Consider the following 25138-nt stretch of genomic DNA (forward strand, 5'->3'; position numbering starts at 1 on the left):
GACTCGGTCAGAGATTTGTAATATGGATTAAAATAATTCAATGTTTGGCTGTTATCTTCTCGATATTGTACAGTGAGTACAAATGATATCAAAATAAAACTTTATTGTTTACCAGGAAAATCGTAAAAACCTGGATATATAACTGGATTGTTGACGAGCTCAGATGCGTTTTCCATGTGACAACCGAGGATACCTTCGAATCTGCAAACAAAACAGTCAATGAGTCAACACCATTTCATCATGGTTTACATCAATAAATATATTAAGTATGTATACATTATATACTCTACATCAGTTGTGTAATGTTACCAAAAGCAAAACATCGCGTCTAACCACCACACGTAGTACTGTTGTGGTTCCTCCCATTATGTACCACGCACAACAAAACGCGCAAAATCATCCGACTCTGTCAGAGATTTGTAATATGGATTAAAATAATTCAATGTTTGGCTGTTATCTTCTCGATATTGTACAGTGAGTACAAATGAAGACTAAATAATATCAAAATATAACTTTATTGTTTACCAAGAAAATCGAAAAACCTGGATATAAAACGTAAGTTGAGAGTGACCACAGTAATGCCACATAATGTAAATAATTAGTGCATAATATTAAAAAAAATAAGTGTGCAAATCACAGGCAAATGATGTAAACAAATCGCATAAACAAAACGCAGTCATTGTCGAGAATAAAATCAACGGCATCGTAAACTCGTACTTCAAACGAACCCCAGACATTACAGAGTAACAAATAACAGAATCGAATGTACGGTTATCGTGGTAAAAAACAACATTACTCATTATTTCTTCAGCGCTTTGCGACAATTGAACCTAATGGGACATAACGCGAGACCTGCATGGTGGAAGTAATTCTACCAATCGAATGAAGACCACACATGTTATCCATTATATAAATTATATGGTCCAATCTTCACTATAAATACTTTTACTAATCATATTCGCTTTTCTATTCTGCTTACTTAGCAGCCACTCCGGGACTAACCCAGACATTGCACCCGCAATACTCAACGCCACCTCCTGCAGCTCAGGTATTTTACTGCTACCCTGCAGTATTCTAACCACATACTGGTTATCTGTGCGTACCAGCACATTAAGCCCGACAATGCCTGAACTGTTCTTTCCACGTCAGCCACGTAGATGCTGATTTCTGCATCCAACCATCTACCCATGGTTTTATGTTTATCCCCTGGTCATACACATGTATCAATATGCTCACGTAATGCACATATTAGCCTTCCCTGTCAACAAATACATAAATTTCATCCTCCTGCATATACGACTGATTACCCAGCCAAGCTACTGTTAAGAATGACAGTCACTGGTACATATCTGCTGCTAATAAAACGCGCAATTAACAAGAGCCGAGTAATTAGACAATGCCTGTACTGCTACCAAGTAACGTGCGAAGAATTCACCCCAGTCTTTACGTCAGCCACGTGGATCTCGATGCTTTCTGCATCAAACCATCTCCCCACGGATTCGTGCCCATTCAGACCAACATTATACCACCAGACTAGACTTGGACCTTGTCTAATAATATCAACTAGCAACGCGTCATCAATATTTTCTAGAGTGTTTAACTAGATCCACAACGTTAACTCCTAATGTAAAATTTTAATCAGTCAAGTTAGCACCTTTAACCAAACATGCGCACTAAAATCGTGTACAAACTCAAACTGCCAAGTCTGCACTGGTCGCATACAGACAATCTGACCAATGACTGCTGCCTGTGCCCTCGCTTTTCATGTATACATACCCATGATAAACATGCATCAATATACAATGCACATTTTAACCCCGCTACTAGCGGATACAAAAAACTAACGTTTCTTCATACACAATAGATGGCACAACCAGGTTACTATGGTATGGAGACCATTGAAACTAACAAAAAGCCCTCACGAGCGCACCTGATACTTGAGTGCCAGCCTTTACATGACATCCAGAAACGTGACAATCGTGATACCCTGGAAGCGCCACCACACGACCCCAATCATAGCAATGTTTGCGAAACAAATACAGCACCATAGAAATACCAACACCGGTAACAATACATGTATTTGCACATACAAGAAAACACCAACAACAAAAACGCTGATGATCCTTACAAATTTTAATATATAGTACACACACGTCATATCAAGTGTAACCAAACAACTACATTTTTACATATCATCAACAAAATATACATGTGTATACTCTAACACAAATTAAATAAAAGGGAATAAAAGGTAACTTCTACCTATTACTAATGACGTCCGTCCAAAACATAGGAATTAGCACCTGTTTGCCTCCAAAATAGAGTGAACCCATGAGCCTAACAACTTGTGACACCACATTACCTGCTGCAGAACTAGGCATAGCAGAAATAAGACACACATGTAACAAAAGCATCACAATTAACGGATCTCGCCTGGCTAGCATCACACACGCCACGAATTAACACTAAAGCCATTACAAAAACGACGAACCAAATTGCAACACGTAATTAAAGCATGGAATGTCACTTATCTTATTTACATGTCCTGCTGTCATTTCCCGAGTATTTCTCCTTGCGACTTACACAATAAACATGAATTTCTTCAATTGCCCAATTTTCTTCACGCAAAAATGATCAACAAGTTGTATAGTTGTATAGCATGGAATACCACAATGTTGAAAGGTCTACTGTTGAGTATAATAAACTTTTTCCGACTTGCACAAAACGGATAGCCATGTCCTTCAAAAGCTTAGCTCTGCTTTCACAGACTGACTTTGTAACTTGGTCTAGAATCAGCGCGGCAATATACACTTCTGTTTGGTCGTCATAACGATGAATAATGCACCAAGAAAAATGTTCAAGGAAAACTGAACCCTGGCTAGTCCTGCGTAGAATGAATTACCATTGCAGACTTATATACATACAAATCACGTGCCTTACATAAAGCTTTGATTGGATGTTAAAGCGCGGTGGTCGTCTTGTAGTGCGTGTTTGAATTTCATGTAAATAAACAATGTATTTTACACGCGTTGTATACGTCTCTATGAGTCACATATCGAACAGGACGCGGCACGACGACCACCGCTCTTTGACATCATGTGAAGACAATAGTTTCCCGCTATACTGACGAACCGCGGGAAACTTTATTTTTTTTCTAGTCTTTAGTTGAACTGAGTACGGAAACTCCTGCCTGTTTTTTTCACACAAAAATAGAAGTGTATTCAGTTTTGAAAATCTTAATACATGTACAAAAACGTACTTCAAAAAAACAGTATACTGACAATCAACTGTCACTGTAATTGTATTGTACTATGCCGCTTGCCTAATTTTCTAAACAAATGTATTGAGAGTAAATATTGTCCATACACGTGGAATCAGTATAATTTATTGGTAGTTTTGGAAAGTTTGTTGATATTCGCGCAAAGGCTTGTGGGTGGACCACTTAGCGGGGTTAAAGTATGCATCTATCCACGCAAAATTATCCTAGCGCGAATGTTTTGTCCTGCTTAAAATATTTTCGACATTTATTTCATGTTTTAGTTTGCTGGTGAGTCTAAAATACTTAAACAACTTCAAATCCTATTTTATTTCGAACCTGGAACGTTACTGGTATGTGCGTATATAAACTGCCATGTTGATTATATATAGTTACTTAGGTAGTCCAGTAGCGAAAAGTGGAAATTCCCACACAGGCATATGACAATGTTTATAAAGTTCGAGTTTTTCTTTCGCATAACGCTGTTTTTTTAATTGACTAATTCGTATCTGGGCCGATGAATAGTTGCCTATCCGAATCAGTAGACTGTTGTAGGCTAGCGGAAAACGTCACCTCGATTGTCGTTTTAAATTCGTACAGCTAGCAGTATTTTTACCGTCGATACCTTTAATTTTAAATACTACTAGTACACAAAATGGCCGCAGTTTCGGTTCAGTCTAAGGTAAGCGACTCCCCTTCTTTCTTTATTTGTATAAATATACATTGTCTGGCAATTTGTTGATTATCTTGAAATTTGCATAAATTCGGATCTCCATCGTCCATTACACCAGTTATATCAACTGGTTGGTTATAGCAAAAGTAAACAATAATAACAATATTTTGTTCTTACGTCCTTTTACTTGCACACAGAATAATATCTACAGGTAAATCGCGATTTTTTATTTATTTATTTATTTATTTATTTATTCATTGAATTTATGTGGTCTCGTTAAGTAGATTTTTTTTTTTGATCAATGTTTTTTGTTAAAGTTTTGTAATATTTGTATGACTATTTAGCCCAGGAAAAACAAAACAAATGTACTCTTCAATGCTATTCCTGACCCCACCTACCCAAGGGCTACGAAGGGGATTTGGAATTTATTGGTGTGACATTTGACAAATTCCCCACCCCCTGGGGCAAGCACATCTGACAAATCATCACTCAAAGACTGGTGGTTAGACCTTAGGTAACTGCATTCATGCTCACGTGATGTAAAATACAAATAAAATAACATTGCAAAAATTAACTTTTGATAACCGCCTTGGATTGTGTTGAATGCAAAATGGTGACAATGATGCTGAAACATTTTCAGCCATCTTATGATAAGGTTATACAGTTACAGAACTTTTCATTGTTGTTTGTCTAATTAATGTGTCACACAGGTTAGGGTTAGTGGAGTGAATATTGACAATGTATTCTTTGTTATTCCTGCTGTACCCTATGTGTACACTCAACTACTAAAAACCTAATTCCAAGATAGGAAATTCATAATTTATTAAAAGATAACTTACTTAGCTAATTTCTAACATGTGAACAACCGTTAATATTCAGAGAATATCGTTTGGAATGCAAATTGAGGGTGAATCTGTCATAATAAAGTAATTTTAATAATTTATTTTCAATTGTGCTCTCTGACCTCTTTATTACAAATTTCACTGTAAAAATCTCAAAAAAACCCCTAATTATTCAGCTGTTCTGTCCTTTCTATGCATGATGTGTGTTTGTTTCATTATTAAAAGTGTACTGTAATTGCTCTATTAGTATCACATCCAATGATGTTTATTTCTATGGTCAAAATAAATAACATTTTAAATTAATGGTGTGTCTGGTATACTCAAAATAAGTTGGAATTTAATCATCTAGCCTATATTGAAAGCTTTTTTTGGTTTTGCATTTCTATTGGATAAATACTTCTAATGAAGCAAATATGGTACTTCCGATTTACATCTTGCAGTCCCTTGTTTTCCACTGAAATCATAATTCTGTATAATCAATAAAATCTTTGATCAATAAAATCTTTTTTTGATCTATTCAAATTTTTTTTTATTTCTAGCATTTTTTATATTATTTTAAAATACTAGATATTCAAAACAAAGGTTTAATTTTAATGAATTGATTTCTTTATTATCTTGCAGATTAATCTGGCAAGTATATTGTACCCCATTAAACTTGCTTGTAATAGTTGTGTTCATATACAGCTACTTAGGTTGCATGTAACTTTTTATGTGCATATTTTTGTGCATATAGCAGTAGCAAAATTTTGTGTCAAAATATGTTTACAATTATTCCTTTTACTAGTAGTCAACAGTTTGTTCACTGTCAACAAAAATAATAAATGTCATTTTAGCAGTTTTCAAAACACATGAAAAATATTTGTCAATACTTCCACACATCAAAAAATACCTTATACAAAAATGTAAGGCATTATACCGTATATCTTTTAATGGTAAAACCCCCTAAAACAGACAAAACACACTATTTTCGCTCCATTTTTCACATCGACTTTCTCCGAACTTAGTATGGTGACTCCATATTTTATTGCATTTTCTTTATCCTCATGACATAAAATATCAAATATGTAAAAATAAAGAAAATGACAATATTTTTACTTTTGTGTGGGCTAAAAAGTCAAAAGCATTAATCTGTAATAGGAAAATTTGAAAAAAGCTTATCAGAGATTTTTTTAAACAAGGGAACAGGGGGGCAGCGCCATCATGCCATGCGCCCCATTACCCTGGGGAGCTGTTCCTCTGGCAATCATAAAATTCTGAATGACCGGGGATCACATGTGACCACAGTCTTCAACTGTGACTTGTCTGATAATAATTTTGGCTCCAAAGAAGTCATAAAATGCTCCATTTTAACTTAGAATTATCAAAAACTCCATACCCTGGTAGGGAGAACCCTATCTCCCTCACTTGTTGGTGCCACTGAATTGCAGTGCTTCCTCTTGCATTTTTGTTTCTAGAAAAAATCTTATTATTAATCTGCTTATTATTATTGACCATGGCTGGAATGACTTTAATTTCTTTGTTACATTTAAAATAATTAGATAAATCTTTATAGATTTTGAATGATATAGTCATACTATTTTATCAATTTTCTCTATAGAAATTAAATATTATATTATATAATTATTTGTTGATAGGTTATATTGGTTCTACTGGCTAGTACCGGTATTTTCTATATTGATGCTTGCAGTGACCTGTCTAAAAACTGTACTCGTGGGCAATACCCAAGGAGGAATTTTTTACCAGTTATGTGTTGCTTGAAGTGTCCACCAGGTAAGATACTGTGTAATAATATAGAATTCCACTCAATAGTGAAAATATTGACTATTTTTACATTTTATATATTTACACATACATGTAAGACACATTTAAATACAGGTAATCTTAAGCATTGTGTTGATTTAAAAAATAATTATTTTGTGAAATTGTTAGAAAATACTTGTCTGAGTGTCAGTACAAGCACTTGCAATTTGCACATACAAATAAAAGATGTCAGTGAAATTCTTATTGAGGTTAAGAATAATAAAAATCCTCAAGGTTGATTGATGGCTTCTAAATATGGCTATTTCTGGTCGAATTAATAGAGACAAATTGTTTGAGCAATAATCAGCTGGTTCCACTAATAGAAGTAATTCAGTCGACACAACCTCATGGTTTACTATGACTCTTAAAAAATAAACAAAAATTGTGTCTCTGTCAATTATTTTGTATCATTTGATCATTGTGTCCCATAAGTTGCAGCATATCAGAATGTTTGTGGTATAGCACAGGGTATCTGCATTCTACCATATAAATGCATATTCCAAATATGGAATGATTATGTGGTATTTTCTTCATAGCGAGAAAGTATGCATAATTTTCCCATTTTGCTCAGTTCTGAGCTTTCTATACCGATTGACTAGTAAGAGAAGATGTAAATTAATAAGACTATCACAAGGGTACAGTAAATGATTTGCTCATACAGTACATAGCGCTATGCGTTGGTCTATTTCTGTTGTATTGTCTTTGTGTATACATTGTACCTTGTGACATAAATCATCTCAATTGCCTCATGGTATCAAATCTGGGAAAATCTTAGTCAATATATGCAGTAACAGTGCACGCTAGAGTAGTCTCTTAACACAATCTCATGGGTTTCTAATTCACAAGCATGCATTGTTCAATTATTTGTGCCAAATTTTTCTAACAATCTATGAATGAAGGTTTCTTTTCCTCCATCACTTGGAGTCAGATTCAATATACTATAATGTCCAACTGCTTGTTATTATGCTTCATTGGAATTAATAAATGATAAATGCCTATGGTTGATTGACATTACTGTATTTGCTCTATTAGTAGCTCATGTGTTTAATAAATGACTAGTATTCTGATTTATCTGGCCAGTATAATAACAAAATTATATTATGACTTTCAGGGTCAAAGGTCGAGAGGGACTGCACATTTAAACCAGATGATGGTACCTGTGTATCTTGTCCTGAAGGTTTTTTTTCCAGTGACTTAAATGGCCTCAAATCTTGTACTCAAAGGGATTATTGCAGTAAAGCCCATGAATCGATTGCGTTTGCTGCGAGAAATAGCTCTGAAGACAACAAATGTAAATGTGATAAGGGTTATCACTATAGTCGAAGTAGGGAGGCATGTATTAAAAATCCATACTGCCCTCCAGGGGAAGGCATCAAGAAAGGTAAGGGTCTTGTATAGTCTTGGAGCTTCGTGTGTAGAATTTTAACCTTAAATTGTACCACAAACTGAAAGACATATCTTAAAAAACAATTATCACACCTTGACTAAATTAATTAAATGTTTCATTTTTGACTGACATAAAATAACAATATTAAATTGTGGTATGTACAAACTCTGCATGTCGATCCTGAACTATCGTATAATATCTTGAATAGGCGTCACTCTAATTTAGGCCTCAGGGAAGGGTGAAAGGTCTTAGATTTGGTGCTAAAACAGGTGTCACGAAATGTTGAAAAATTACAATCAATCAAAAAAAACTTTTCACATGATAACACAAAAATACTCGGTATATTTAATGTAATATGCATTTTTTTGTTGTTGGTAACATTGTAACTATTGTAAAAGTCTTTTCAAATAAAAACAAACACGAGTGCATTATTTAGTAGCAAATGATCTTGGTACGGTAGCGCAGTCCGGTCATGCTGCATTTCACAATGAATAACTTGCATGTTTTCGAAGTGTTATAATGATGTACAAAAAATAAATTTGTTGAATTGTTATGATATGCAAGTAAAATTCAACTTAGTTACACCGTAAGCGAATGATTTCAGTCACATGTAAGCGCTTGATGCGATACGATATCCACCATGTTGGATCCTGTATGAGTGACCTGTTTTTTTACCTGATAGGTCATTAACCAATTAACCAATGAAAATGCTGGATGGTGCCAACATGTTCAACTTACCATAGCTCATTTAAATATATTAATGACAGTTCAGTGACTTCATGGTGAACGCAATACGGAAGAGATTTAGCGTTGTTTTAGTGCTATCTTTTCGCTTTTATTTGGATGAGAAGACAGCATGATTTTCTTGAAATCAGGAAATTATAGTTGTTTTCGAAAAATAAACTGAGCATTGAAGAAGAATTCAACCCCATTTTTACGGCGATAACAGCTCATTGTTGAAATGCAGTTTACTCATTCACGGTACCCACAATAAACATTGTACTCTTGAATAGGCATCAATGACTATGGAAAACCTAAACTAGATTTAAATGTTCGAAAAATGACGCCTAAATTAGAGATTATACTGTAGCTTTGAAGGCACCTACAAGTTGCATAATCAGGAACAACTTCACATGCACCAGAAACCCACATATGATCTTTTACAAACATGTATGTATAAAATCTTATTACAGGTTACTATGACAGCAAACCATGTTCTCTTGCATTTTGACTCAGGATACATATGCATGTCGATTTGTTTTGTGATCAACATCTAGATAGGAAAATGTCGGCTGGTTTGAAATTAAAAATGTTAAACGTTAAAAATTCATTAAAACCAACTATTTCTGATGATTACTGAACCAGTATTATGAACGTCGTCAATCATATCACACATATGAACCTCTACTTGTTTGATAATCCAATTAATTATGGCCAAATGGTGGCCATTTTAAGTGTTAAAAAATTCATCAAAATATAAAATCTTGATCTTTGTCAAACATTGACTGATTTTTTTCAAACTTGGCATGACATTGAACATTAATGTTTTTCAGGTCAGATTTAAAATGTCTGAATGCTGGCCATTTTTTTAATGAAGGCAGGTACATAATGGTATACCTAGGCACATCAGTTTGTTTTGCATTTTGATGACCTCTAACCTACTGTTGGCCTTTTTTGTCTAGTGTGTTCTCAATTAGGCATGCCTGAACATATTTCATTCAAACTTAGTCTGAAAATCCCAAAGTGACATAAAATAAAGTTATTAAATAATTTCAATAAAATCAAAAAAGTTTTAAGTATTGACAAATTAGTACTCTCCATAAATTTCCATGTTCTATTTTTAAACTAGGATAATCAAGAAACAGGTTTGTGGTCTTGTTTAGAATGCCTCTTTACCTATAAGATTACCCCCCCCCCCCCCCCATGCAGGAGGTCTGCTCAAAGAGTTTGTATGACTTGTGTTTGTTTGTCAGTGTGTTGTGTTACTCCATGGCCATATATTGATCTTATTGACTTTTCCTGTAGGCAAATGTATAGAATGTATTGGTGACACATATTGATACAAAGTCAAATAAACAGAAATGCAAGCCTCAACCCCTGTGAGTATACACAGTAATACTGGATTTACTGGACACACATCAATCTAACATTCTGTATCAAAATACAGTGGAATACACTGTACGTAGGCTGTAAGAGGCAGCAGTTGATTTTAATTCCATTTGATTAACATCGATCATTTAAGTCTTATTCAGATTCACGCAGAAACAGCAACAAATCGGAACTATTGTGCTAAAGGATGCTTTTGCAACAAAGCATGCTCTGAATTTTTTTCACTAATCCTTGCTTGAATGTAACTCGCATATCAGTAGTTTGGTCAGATGTAATTATTATAGGTGACACGTCTTCAATGATCAAAATTAAAAGTTACCTGTCTTGATCACTAAAGTCTGTGTCTACATCAAATTTTACTTAGAATTCTTGCACCTTGACATTTGACACAAAATAATCCTTTATGCGCTGAATCAATATGGCTTTTGTTGCCCATTCACTGCAAAAAGCATATCCGGGCCATAAAGGTTTTATCATATACCATAAAAGGCCCATCGATAATAAATGTCTACTTGTTTTTTATTTATCTCTATATATTCCAACTTATTTATTCAAACATAAACAGTGCCAATTAATATTTCGGTGCCTTACATAACAATATCAACATCAAATATGAAATATCAATATGCAGGCGTTCTAACATTCAGTCATGCTTAATTGCCACTAAGACTATTGTTTATTAGTGTCTGCAATATTTTGTTTCCAATTGCTGATGCCGAAGATTAAATTTAAATTGTCCAACAACTGATAATAATATTCATGATACTACTCCAAAAAAGGTGAATGTCGCTGTATTCATAATGCACATACATATTATTGCACTGACATTTTTAATGTCATTGGTTCAATTTATATTTGTAACTTTTCCAGTATCAATGTGGTTATTTATTTATCCGTTTACTCACTATTTAGATGTGATTATGTGAAAATACAAGGTAATTCTACTTTCAGAAGAGAATGCAGGAGTAATAGCTCCGATGTCACTCCTATTGCTACAGGTATATGTATTAATATAAAGGTTTCATTGAACAGTCAGAGGGTATTTTGCATACAGTTACATACAATACCAAAAGTATCGCTAGATGATAATATTTTTGATGCCAAAATTTTGCTTGGATATATTGCTGTACTGAGATTTATGTTATTCTATATGGGATTTTGGGAATTATAATGGTGGCAATTTTTGTGCTAAAAAAACATCAAATATCAAGCATTTCTAGAATTTATGGATGGATTTCATTCAAACTTGGTACATACGTTAGACATTATTGTTTCCTGATGCACGTCATTTTATTTTTGACTCCTGTGTGCGAAGCACAAAAGGAGAGTCTTTGCAGTTAGTGTGTCTGTCTGTGTGTGTGTGTGTCTGTTCCACTGAAATCTCAAGAACCACTCATTGGATTTTGATGAAACTTGGCACATAGATGCGCAGATTTGATTAGTTTTGGGTAAAAATCTGTGCAATATTAATTACCTAATTTGCATAATGATTAATAAATTTTTGGCTTTTCCACCGATATCTCAAGTACTAATCATCACATTTCAATAAAACTTTGTACATAGATAAAAATGTATCATAGGACACTGCACGGACCTGATAGTTTTTACTGTAATATCAGTACATATTAATTACCTAATTTGCATAATTAATTAATTTTCAGCTTGTGATATTTCAACTAGTAATCATCACATTTCAATGAAACTTGGTACATAGATGTCATAGTACACTGCACAGACCTGAAAGTTTTGAGTGTAATATCAGTACATATTAATTACCTAATTTGCATAATTAATTAATTTTCAGCTTTTGATATTTCAAGAAGTAATCATCACATTTCAATGAGACTTGGTACATAGTTACTTAAGGACTATGCAGAGACCTGATTAGTTTTAGGGTAAATAATTGTGGATATTAATTACCTAATTCGCATAATTAGTTTCCATGAATGTTCCACTGATATATAAAGAACCACTAATTCGATTTTAATGAAACTTTTATAGAGTATTCATCATGAACCTAGGACTATGCAGAGACCCAATTAGTTTTTGATATTACCGTACTCGACGCGTTAGCGCCCATGCCCGGTCAAGCACCCAACCCCCACTTTTGTGCAATTTTTATATTCGGGGTCACATTCGGCAAATCGCCCACCCCTTCAAAATGCAACTAAATTTAAAACTTGTACTTCGATAATTGCTCAACGAATCTTGGTAATCGTTTTCATATGATACAGCGTGAATGTCGACCGCTGTGAATATGTTGTGAATGTGTAGAACACGGTAACCGTGCATAAACTACGCTTCGAAAATAACCTGTTAATACAAGTAATATGCGGTAAATATTTCATACCATATTCAGTTTACGTCTCAAAAATGGCTAGTTACCAGTTTTTTTGGAAAGAACCATGTCATTTATCCGCTGAATTCACTTCCGCATTGAGTTACCAGAAAGGCTTCGGGAATTTTTGAAGTATTGTGTTGCTACAACACAGCATTCTGTTTGGTTAATAACCAACTTGACCCATTAGGTCAAAGGACGCTGTTTTAGGTCAAATCATGCAAATGCATCATGGCGGGAAGAGATTTTCATCGAGAGTTTGCGTACGACAACACTTTCGTCAGTGGAGATAATGATAAGAATTTTGACTATCACTGTGTTCCAACAGACTCTAATACTTTTAATTTCGTTAATTCTGGTGGTACGTAATTAATATTGTAATAAAATGTGCATATTTTTTGTGGTCATTTCTGATTCTTCATTGTAAAAATCATTGACGACGCAACTAATTTTGTAATTTGATTTTCCCTCAAAGACATAATATCTCCATCAATCTGTCACATGATGAATCAAAATTTTTATTGAGTTGAGGCCCCTTGGCGCTTACGCGGTCGAGTACGGTATGTTCAAATTTTTAATATTCATTATACATCATGCTATAGATATATATATGTATTCAAAATGGCTGATTTTGTTTTAATTAATGCTGTTCCAGAGCAATATCTCTCAATTTTATGTGGACAAGTGCTCGTTTGACGATCAGATACAAATAAATGTCAATCATTTTAATGTTAAACAATCATCATAATCATATTCCTGACATGGTTATATTCCAGCTATATTACTATAAACAAAACTATATATCTTAAATTCAATAACTAACGGGGACTGTGCCATGCATGGCTTGTTTCATAAATAATTCTTTATGACCTCAATGTTCTTGTAAAATACCGTTCAAACAGAATCCAAAAATGGAGATAGAATACCTTTGACACCATTATTCAACTGTCATTTGAATGTGAGGTCTGGAGTTCTTTGTTTTTTTAATTTTTTTATTTGTGAAAAAACTGGTATTCTACAGACTGCATACAATAAAACACCCACAGTGCAAGGCTAGTTTACCAACATGTCTCTTCTCTTGCTTGAGTGTGAGTGTGAGTGAGAGTGAATACCTCTTATTTTTTTAAATTTTTGATTTTCTTTTATTTGGGAAGGTTCTTCTATAAAAATAGAACAGATATATATATATATATATATGTACTACAGGGGGACCTCTCTCAGATTTGTTCATTTTGTCTTCAATTTAATCGAAATGTGCATTGCTAACAACAGAGATATCTCAGCTGAGAGGCTGCTTGTTTTTTTAATAAATATGGTTATTTCTTTGAAGTTTGTTACCATTAACACAAATAAATCTAAATCATACTATAGTGCACAAATCATGGGCAATGTGATCAATAGTTTTACTATGTTTTTGATTTGCAGAGAATTCACCTATTACAACAGATATTCAGGATGTTACTACCATTCCTTCTAAAGAACCTTCAACCACCATACATCGTCCAACAACAGCTTCGCATTATGGATTAAGTCCTGGCTTAATAACTGTGATCGTGCTCTTGTTATTACTATGTTTTGGACTGTGTAGCGCTTGTCTCATTTTCAAGATAAATTTTTTGTCAAAAAAACATTTATACTATGTGCCTGTTGATGGTAAGTATCACATACATCATATATCATTATAAGTCTGAATGACATGATTGATATAAACAACTGCGTGGTAATCATTCAAGTCTACTAACACCAGAATATGTAAAATATTATGGGTATCATTGGTTTACCCCATTTTAGTTAGACCGCCCGTTTGCTAAAACATTAACATACTTTTTTAATAAACAGGCTGTACAAAATGGGGGCTTATGAATTGGGTTTAGTCTGTTGCAATAACTCAGAACTTCATTGACTGATTTTCCCCAAACAAGATACATGGTTGATATATGATATGGTATTAATATCCTCTGAATTTTTTTCTCTAAATTGTTAACTTGCTTACGATAAACTCCCAGCATGCAGTGTGGTAAACTCCCAACATGCACTGGGGTAAACATCCAGTTGACCATTTATGTAGTGATCTGCGCATGTGCAGTAGTTAGTATCACATGCTCCGTGTGTTCCCCTGGAGCTGTGTATTACTGTGTCTGTATTATTACTGTGAACAGGATTATAGTAAAGATGAAACCGTTTACCGATATAATTGAGTTCATACTTTATTAAAATAGCCTAAAAACCTACATTTTATATCTCCAAATTGTGCTGCCCGATTCTGTTAAAACTTAAAATATGGGTAACACTTGTTGACATCCATTATTTTTGACTCCCATGTGCGAAGCACAAAATGGGAGTCTTTGCAGTTAGTGTGTCTGTATGTGTGTATGTGTGTATGTGTGTATGTGTGTGTGTGTGTGTGTATGTATGTGTGTATGTGTGTGTGTATGTGTGTATGTGTGTATGTGTGTCCGACTGTTCCACTGCTATCTCAAGAACCATACATCGGTTTTTGATGAAACTTGGTGCATAGATGCTCTGGGCCAATGCGCAGATTTGATTAGGTTTTGGTAAAAATCCATGCTCGTTAATTACCTAATTTGCATGATAATTAGCTAATTTTTAGCTGTTCTATGACTGTTCCACTGATATCTAAAGAACCACTCATTGGATTTTGATGAAACTTGGTACATAGATGCTCTGAACATATGCGCAGATTTGATTAATTTTTGGTAAAAATCCGTGCATATTAATTACCTAATTTGCATGATAATTAGCTATTTTTTAGTGGTTCCATGACTGTTCCACTGATATCTAAACAACCACTCATTGGATTTTGATGAAACTTGGTACATAGATGCTCTGAACTAATGCTAGGTTTTGATTAGTTTTTGGTAATAATCCGTGGATACTAATTACCTAATTTGCATAATGATTTGTCAATTTTCGGTTTTTCCACTGATATCTCAAGTACTAATCATCACATTTCAATGAAACTTGGTACATAGATGTCATACGACACTGCACAGACCTGATAGTTTTTATGGTAATATCAGTACATATTAATTACCTAATTTGCATAATTAATTAATTTTCAGCATTTGATATAAGTAGTTAGCATTACATTTCAATGAAACTTGGTACTTACATACTCAAGGACTATGCAGAGATTGATTGTTTTCGATAAATATTTGTGCATATTAATCACCTAATTTGCATAATTAGTTAATTTTCAGCTTTTCCACGGGTGTCTCAAGTACTAATCATCGCATTTCAATGAAACTTGGTACATAGATCCTTTAGGACTATGCAGAGACCTGATTAGTTTTAGGGTAAATAATTGTGCATATTAATTACCTAATTTGCATAATTAATTTTCAGCTTTTCTACTGATATCTAAAGTACTAATCATCACATTTCAATGAATCTAGAATTATGCAGACCCAAATAGTTTACGGTAAATATTTGTGCATATTAATCACCTAATTTGCATAATTAACCAACTTTCACACTGATATCTCAGGTACTATACATCACATATCAATGAATGTACATGGATGCTGTAGGACAATAGACAGACCTGAATAATTGTGGGTTAAAATCTGTACATATTAATTACCTAATTTGCATAATTAACCAATTTTAAGCTTTCACACTGATATCTAAAGTACCGTAAAAACTCCAAAATTTCGACCGGTTTTAAATAATTAGTGTTAGAAATGTGACGTTTTTTTAGAGTCAAAATTAAGGTGCATTTTTGGACGGTCGAATTTTTCAGAGTAGAAATCAGCAAAAAAAAATGGGGATGATAGACAGTGTGCTTCATTAGTTTTTAAAAAATGCAATGTCGGTCAATTGACGTAAACTTCCTCATGTTTCAAGGTAAAAGCAAAGGTCGTGGCCGAGTTGTAACTCAAAATCTAAACAAAGTCATCAATCAGTGAGTATTATGACAAGCAAAACAAAACATCAAGACGCGGAGAAGAGGTCAGCACAAAACTAATAGGTCAAAAGACAAAGCTGTCTCGCACTACCTAGGAAAACTTGCGAATGTTCGAAGTACAGGTACCTACCCATTGGACAAAAGATACATGGAAGTTTAGCAAACGATCTCCCCGACCCAGTGCAATGTATCCGGTTAGAATCAAAGCTCACGTGTCCCTTATTTGAGGGACCAAATTCTGCCGTAAATTCGCCCTTGGATTAAAAAGTAAAATGGGATTTAAGAAAATAAAATGGGACTTTTAAGGTGTATTTTGGCGTCATTTTTCGGACATTTCAATCAATCCTGCCGGCTAAAATAGAGTCTAAGTTTTACCGTAGTCATTGACGTCTGTCTATTCAAGAGTACACGTGTATGATTTTTATCGTGACTAGCGTGAGCGGGTAAGCTTCCTTTCGAGAATGAGCTGTTATCACTGTGAACAATGTTAAATTATTCTTCAGATGACCAGTTTATTTTTTAAAAACAACTAATTTTTTTATTTAAAAAAAATCATGCCGTTTTCGCATCAAAATCCAAGCCAAAATATCGTACGACATAGCTGCAGTTCTGTAGCTCGCTTGGTTTCGCTGTCGGTTATTTTGTTCGTCGTGGTGTTAACGCGAAACCAGGGAGCTACAGTTCCATCCTATGCGAGTTACCATATTTTACCGACCTGAAATCAGGTCGGGCCGTAACAGCCGTTTTTTTTCATTATTTTCACCTCAAGTTTCTACTTTTCTACTGTTGATGGGTCCCGAAACTATTTCATCAATTATTTTGAGGGCGATTGTCCGAAATTGGTCGATTTCACGACGAAAACCGCGGAAAACTACAGCGAAATCCCCGCGTTTGCCGCCATCTTGAATAAGTTATCGTGACGTCACAAGGCGTCACAGTTTTCCAATTTCACGCAGTTTTCGTCGTGAAAACGACCAATTTCGAACAATCGCCCTCAAAATAATTGATGAAATAGTTTCGGGACCCATCGACAGTAGAAAAGTAGAAACTTGAGGCGAAAATAATGAAAAAAAACGGCTGTTACGGCCCGACCTGATTTCAGGTCGGTAAAATATGGTAACTCGCATAGGATGGAACTGTAGCTCCCTGGTTTCGCGTTAACACCACGACGAGCAAAATAACCGACAGCGAAACCAAGCGAGCTATAGAACTGCAGCTACGTACTACAACATCAATCTCTTCCGCATTGCGTTCAATAACATTAACATATTTAAATAAGCTATGGTAATTTGAACACGTTGGCATCATCCAGCTTTTTGATTGGTTAATTAGCGATTTGACCTATTTGACCTAAGAGAACATGGCGGATATCCTACAGCATCAAACGTTTATACGGGACCGGAATCATTCGCTTACGATGAAACTAAGTTGACTTTTATTTGTTTTTCATAACCATTCAACAAATTTATTTTGTGTACATTATTATAATCACTACTGAGTACAGTAATAATCAACAATTCTGAAATGCAGCATGCCGAGATTTTTGTGTTCGTTTTTATTTGAAACTTCGTTTATTTAGAATATATTATCGTTACCAATAAAATAAAAATCTCTCAGTCAATCAGAAACCCGGATTCATGCCTTTGAGGAAGGTCCCGTTTGAACGCTCACATCGTTTTTTTTTTCGTTTGGGGGAAAACTAAAACTGGTCGCAATTTTCGAATAAGAATGAGTCGGCATTTTTTAGTGGAGTCGAAAATTTGGAGGTAAATAAAACACCGAAACCCGGCAAATAAATAGGAGGTCGAATTTTTAGAGGGGTCGAAATTTTGGAGTTTTCACGGTGCTAATTATTCCATTTCAATGAAACTTAGTACAAAGATGCTCTAGGACAATGTACAAACCTAATTAGTTTGGGGTAAAAATCTGTTTATATTAATTCCCTAATAAGCATAATAATTCATAATTTTTTGGTTCTAATCACATTTCAATTAAACTTGGAGACATAGATTTTCTGTTACATTGCGCAGACCTCATTAGTTTTACACTCAAATCTGGTCATATTAATTTTCTGATTTGCATAATTAGTTTTCAGCTAAGTAATTTCGAATTATATTTAATGTGTCTCCAATACTCTCAGCACATGGGAGTTCTTTCTAAGCTTTCTTTGATTTCCAATTTATTTCGAAATTGGCCAACTTGTGACCATTTCGTTTGGCAAAATACATTCATGTACTTTATATTTTGTTCATTTTTGCTTATATATTGAAAATACAATTGCTAAGTATTTTGGACAGAGGCTTTAAATTAACAAAAGTTCTATGCATTATGGCTGACCTGCAGCCATTTTGTTTGATGAAAATTTGTAAACTTTGCTCCTCTGTTCACTTCACTGTCAAGCGAAGCTTATCATACGAGTGATTGTCCATCATCGTCCTTCGTTGTCCGCGTCAACTTTTTCCTTTTTCGACTTCTTATTGAAAACTACAACTCTTATTGTTTTGATACTTGGTGTATATGTACTTTAGGCAGACCTCTCTCAGATTTGTTCATTTCGTGATGATATCTTTAATTCTCTAATTTTAATGAATATTTTTGTCATTTTTGGTAAAAAGTGATTTTTTCGGCTTGTTGAAAACCGCAAGTCCGATTGCTTTAATATTATATATATAGGTATTACATGTGTACCTCTCAGATTTGTTCATTTTGGTAAAAAATGATATTTTTGACTTCTTGTTAAAAACCACAAGTCTGATTGCTTTGATACTATACATGTTGTTCATTTTCTAATGATATATTCAGTTCTTTAATTGAAATGTGCATTTCTAACAGTGGAGCTGTCTCAGCCAGGAGGCTGCTTGTTTTTGTATATTTTGGCTTGTATCTCAAAATCAGATTGTGCTAATGTTAAAGAAGAAACTGTGAATCAGTTAAATCATTTTTTTCCCCAATTATTTTGTGAATAAGACTAATGAGTAAATTTGTTTTTAGATTCATTCGGGAATCAGAAACCAACAACAGGTGACATAGATGTGGGACCAACAGTGGCAATGTATAGGTTCGAAGAAATAGAATTTAACTTGTTCAATGAAACAGGAGGTGAAAACAATGGACGTAACAGGACCGCGGGTGGAAACGATGGAGGTAACGGAACAGGAGGTGAAAACATTGGACGTACCAGTACAGGAGGTGAAAACCATGGAGGTAACAGGACAGGAAGTGAAAACAATGGAAGTAACAGAACGGTTGGTGAAAACGATGGATGTAACAGAATAAGAGGTGAAAACAATGGACGTACCAGTGCAGGAGGTGAAAACCATGGATGTAACAGAAGTGGAGGTGAAAACAATGGAAATAACAGGACGGCAGGTGAAAACGTTGGATGTAACAGGACCATGGGTGAAAACGATGGAGGTAACAGAACAGGAGGTGAAAACATTGGAGGTAACAGGACAGGAAGTGAAAACAATGGACGTAACAGGACAGCAGGTAAAAACGATGGATCTAACAGGACGGCAGGTGAAAACGATGGATGTAACAGGACGGCAGGTGAAAACGATGGATGTATCAGGATGGCAGGTGAAAACGATGGATGTATCAGGACGGCAGGTGAAAACGATGGATGTAACAGGACGGCAGGTGAAAACGATGGATGTAACAGGACGGCAGGTGAAAACGATGGATGTAACAGAACGGCAGGTGAAAACGATGGATGTAACAGGATGGCAGGTAAAAACAATGGATGTAACAGGACTGCGGGTGAAAAAGTTGGAGGTAACAGAACAGGAGGTGAAAACATTGGATGTACCAGTACAGGAGGTGAAATCATTGGATGTAACAGGACCACGGGTGGAAACGATGGAGGTAACGGAACAGGAGGTGAAAACATTGGATGTAACAGGACCGTGGGTGGAAACGATGGAGGTAACGGAACAGGAGGTGAAAACATTGGACGTACCAGTACAGGAGGTGAAAACATTGTAGGTAACAGGACAGGAGGTGAAACCAATGGACGTAACAGGACGGCAGGTGAAATTGATGGAGGTAACGGAACAGGAGGTGAAAACAATTATGGTAAGTTAACTGACTGACACACAATCATGAATATATATCTTTTTTGGCAAAATGCCATATGTAATGAGCCGAGATCCGCCCGAGTTCAATTGAGTTTGTTCAGAGTTGAACGTAACAGCGTCCTCAATTTGTTATAAAAAACAACATGGCTGAAAACGATTTTGGTGTCATGCTTGTATTGTTTCTTTTCATGGTATGCCTGATGCATGTCAGAGTATTATCCTGTTGAGCTGAGAGACAAAAACAACAGACTGAGTCAATGCAAAAAATATGGTACTTTGAATAGCAGGATACATGACTGCTAAAATATGCTAAATGTGTTACAGCCTATTCGCTTAAGATATTTACCATTTTGTAATTGTTCAACTGTTGTGATATGTGTGACATGCAGTTGTCAACCTAGTTGTCAACAAATCCCCTCCCTCTCGTGGAGTTTAAAATAACTATTGCACTGACAGTTGCCAATAACATCTACCTTGATGGTTTGAAAACACTAGTGGAACAAGGTAACGATGCAACTATGTACATGTACCCTGGGTACACACCCCTACGTACAGTTCATCCAGCTGGACCACAGCGGCGACCTAGCGTAGCGTAGTGTAAGGCCGCGGTGTGCTGTTCGCTCGGTGATCACTGGAATGCTACTCCACACCACGTCAGTCACCCATTCACTCGCAAATCCATTGGTATTGACAATGCTACAAAATAATAACAATCGTACATATATGCCACAGAAAGTGAGCTTTTGTCCATTATCGGTTGGCGGGTCGTTCATTATTGTTTAAATAATACTCTCGCAAATCTGTACATGTATTCACTATTGAAAATACTATCTTGGGATACATAATTATGCATGTCTATTTATTTTATGGTTCGATTCAGGATTATTGAATGGCATCTATTTTGTGCTAAAATTTTATTTTTTTTTGGAAAATTCTGTTCAAATTTGGTACATACATTAAAGGATCTTGTTTTTTCAGATCAAATTCTGAACAAATTCTGTTGGGCAGGCAGTTATAATGAATGCTGTTGTGGAGCCACATTCCTGGCTCTATTATGCCCAGATTGTTCATGTTCAAAATATATCTTTGATTACCTTTTTTAAAGATTCATCAGTTGGTATGAGTAAGAATGATGTGGATAGGCTCCGTAAATTGAAGCCTGAATTTGTGAAAACACTTCCATATAAAAAAGTACTGGATGAAATGAGTAATGTAAGTAAAAATAAAATGATTTATATACTCTTATTACATATAAGTGCATTATAAACCTATAATTCTATTTACTCTGTGCGCTGGATCAGTTAAACTGCCATTCATGTAAAGCATATGCACTACTATTAAAGCAAAATTAATGATATGCGTCACTGGTCTTAATTTTATGTTTCAGGTATTTTCCACTGAGGATGAAGCAGACATAAATAAAGATGGTATATCAGTTTGTGAAAGAAGAAGATTATTAATTAATATCCTCATAACAAAAGGACCAAATGCATATGCAAGATTTGTAGAAACTTTGAAAAAAATTAATTGTAAATTCCTTGCTGATAGGCTTTAAGGTGGTAATATTTTTACTACGGTTTGTCTATGTGAAAGATGACTGTTGCTTCACTGTTGCAATTGAATGCTTAACTGTTATGTGTTTGACACCTTTTAAATCACCACTATCAGAAATAAGGATTTCTATGATGCATAGCTTTACATTATTGTTAATAAGTACATTGTATATATTGTGGATTATTACTTTATATAAAATATCATAAAACATGGGCGTTTATATTTCAATTTGATCACTTCTGCATGTACTACTCATTTGTGAGCGTTTAAAAGAACACTTACCTTTGTCCAGTAAAATCTGAAGTGGATGAGAACAACAATCAGCCCAATTCTGCGATTGGTATGCATTTTAGAAGTCAATAAATTATGAAAATCTGATAAGATGGTTGAATTTTTAGAATAGGATAAATTTTAGAGTTGAAGGACAGTGGTCATGCAGATCAGAGTGTACTAAAATAGAGATGGCTAAATTACAATGTCTTCACTCCCATCACCTTGCCAATTTCACCCAGATTAAATCTCTTGTGTGTGCACAATTGCCATATTGAATTGTCAGTAGAGTGTATTACGTTGTAGAAAAAAAATCAATGTGTTTATCAACAAAAATCTTATACATGCATGGTAGGACTGCACTAATGTGATGACACTAACATGACAACTTGTAACATGACTAATTAAATTGCTAATATATTGAATGAGTGGTACAATAAATTACGAAATTCTGCTAGATAATGGATGGTAACATTTTTAGAGTAAGCAATATTTCAGAGTTTATACGTTAATGCTAAATTTGGTTTGCATGCTTCCTGCTTAATGTTTTACAATTCTGCACAATTTTGTAGTAGCATGGTTGTCAGTAAACCCTCTTAAATTGATAAACAAAGTTGATAAACAGTTTACTGAACATAATAATAATAATCAATCTTTTGTTCAAATATTTTTTTTCCATGTGTCTAATTTATTAACCTTGTACAAATGTGAGTCATATTTTGTGTTAATGTACTTCATTGATGAAATACTGTACATTTATCTCAAAAGTGATTTAACATTTACCTAAACAAATCAATAATAACATGAATACTTTTCATGTTTCAACAATGATTTGTTTGATCATCTGACAAGAACATTTATAATGTCAATACTATGGAACTAATCATGATCAAAATTGTTGTACAAAAATGTATTAAAAAAGAATAAAGTATAAATATTTAAATGTATATTTACTGATTACCAGTTATTCAAGCTTTTAGTACTCTCTGATTGCTTTGATACTTGGTGTATATGTACCTTGGGAAGACCTCTTTTAGATCTGCTCATTTTGTGATTGTATCTTCAATTTTAGAGAATATTTTTGTTAAAAAGTGACATTTTTTACTTGTTGAAAACTGCAAGTTTGATGGCTTTGATATTATACATATAGGTACCTCATGTGAACCGATCTCAGATTTGTTAATTTTGTGATGATATTTTCAATTCTCAAATTGAAATGTGCATTGCTAACAGCAGAGATATCTCAATCGAGAGACTGCTTGTTTTTCATTGTATTCCTTTGTATTTTTATCATATAACTAAAATTACTTATTCAAGTTTATTTTTTGAATCTTTCATCCATAAAATCAGACAATGCCTACCGAGTCTTGCTATGATGAACATTACATGTATCTACTATATTACTACAAGCATAATCTCCACAGTGTATCAAAAATAAACTGAATGTCTATTGTTGGTAATATCTCAATATTTAGTTAGAAACCTACTCATAATTTTTGAAAAAAACTGTCATAAATCTCATGACAGTATTCATTAGTATATTATGTACAATCATTGAGCTATTGAGTAGGCTCACCTTAAACCTTAAGCTGGAAATTATATTCAGTGTCTGTAAAAAATGCCGAAAAAACTTTGAACGAGAATTTGTGTACATTAGATCACAATCATGTAAAACTAATTTCATGCAATAAAATGCAATCAACACTGATTGATTATTGTACATGTGCTAATACATGAAATTTTCTCTGTGCTGCATTACATATGCATTTGTGTGATATATGGTAATATGTTCTAAGGAAGATTTTACAAGTCTACTTATGTTTTACTTTTTATAGGGTTTGTAATACTGTGGCAGCATTACATTTATGGCTTGTTCTTTATTTTTCTAGTAAAAACAGCAAAATGATGAGTGAAAGATTTTCAAAGAAAAAGCGAGTGAATAACCATAATGTGCTTGGTTTAACAAGTCCATATTTTAATCCATCCATATTATACATATTTCTATTGTATATAAAACGGTAATATTAAGTTGTACATTTACTTTATTGGAATGAATGTTTATTATATTTTTATAATTGCTCTTCCATAATAAAATATCTAAAATATATTTTTTGCTTTATTTTTATTTTAGAACATTATAATTAGTAATATACCACTCTTGGTCATGTGACTTATCGTCCTAGCCATATATTTATCAGTCTAACAAACTTGCACAAAACACATAATCTTTTCATTCTAAGATTCACAAAGAGCGTGTGGTTGAGGAATTCAGAGTAAAGTGATCGTATGTATGGGCTTGAAAAGCTGTTAGATGATTGGAGCACAAGTTATGGCTTACATGAAGCAAGTCATTATCTGTCAACTAGATTGTTTCAGAAAAGCAGTCAAGTTCTCCATGTATATTATTTAAGGCACTACAAATGCAATAGTTTCGGTAAAGGTGATGACATAACATTGAAAATCAATTCATATAAATCACTTCTTCCAATGTTCAATAAAACAACGGATGAGTAGATAATGTCAACTACTATCTTCAGGTTAACACACTAATTCCAATTTATCCATAACAAAATATTCAGATAACAACATATGATGAAAATCAATCAACACTACCAAAGTATATGGAGATTGTGATGATCATGTCTGGGCGGAGAACGATCTTATCACATAATGATGCATACTAATGTATTGTTTAACATCGGATGATCCATTAATATGACTTTCTTAATAATATTACTACTACTAATGATTTCAATAACAGATAATAGTAGTATGAGTTCAAATACTTAAAGAGTATACATCGAAGGATACATCAGGATAATTGCGACAACATATTGACAATTAATCAAAAAATGGTCTAGGTTTTTGTTATGTACAAGCCAGTTATACTGAAATTGTCTCTGTG

At 34.2% G+C, this 25138-nt stretch overlaps 1 protein-coding gene across 1 annotated transcript; it reads left to right on the forward strand.

Annotated features, from left to right (window-relative positions):
- The first annotated feature begins 3911 nt into the window (after positions 1-3911).
- Positions 3912-24340, forward strand: LOC146734265 (uncharacterized). Its single transcript, XM_085508529.1, has 9 exons — positions 3912-3938; positions 6406-6541; positions 7683-7952; positions 8972-9044; positions 10980-11065; positions 13831-14058; positions 19325-20407; positions 21515-21621; positions 21797-24340. The coding sequence occupies exons 1-9, from the start codon at positions 3912-3914 to the stop codon at positions 21962-21964; spliced, it is 2178 nt and encodes a 725-aa protein (XP_085364655.1). The 3' UTR covers positions 21965-24340.
- The last annotated feature ends 798 nt before the right edge of the window (positions 24341-25138 follow it).

This window comes from Saccoglossus kowalevskii, chromosome 15 (assembly GCF_978046115.1).
Source record: "Saccoglossus kowalevskii chromosome 15, keSacKowa6.1, whole genome shotgun sequence".
NCBI classification, from domain to species: Eukaryota; Metazoa; Hemichordata; class Enteropneusta; family Harrimaniidae; genus Saccoglossus; species Saccoglossus kowalevskii.

What these genes read in the sequence shown, in the direction of transcription:
- LOC146734265 (XM_085508529.1), top strand. Translation starts at nt 3,912, where the DNA reads ATGGCCGCAGTTTCGGTTCAGTCTAAG. An exon ending in TTGCTTGAAGTGTCCACCAG is followed by an intron (nt 6,542 to 7,682) that starts GTAAGATACTGT and finishes TATGACTTTCAG; the next exon opens with GGTCAAAGGTCGAGAGGGAC. An exon ending in AGGAGGTGAAAACAATTATG is followed by an intron (nt 20,408 to 21,514) that starts GTAAGTTAACTG and finishes CCTTTTTTAAAG; the next exon opens with ATTCATCAGTTGGTATGAGT.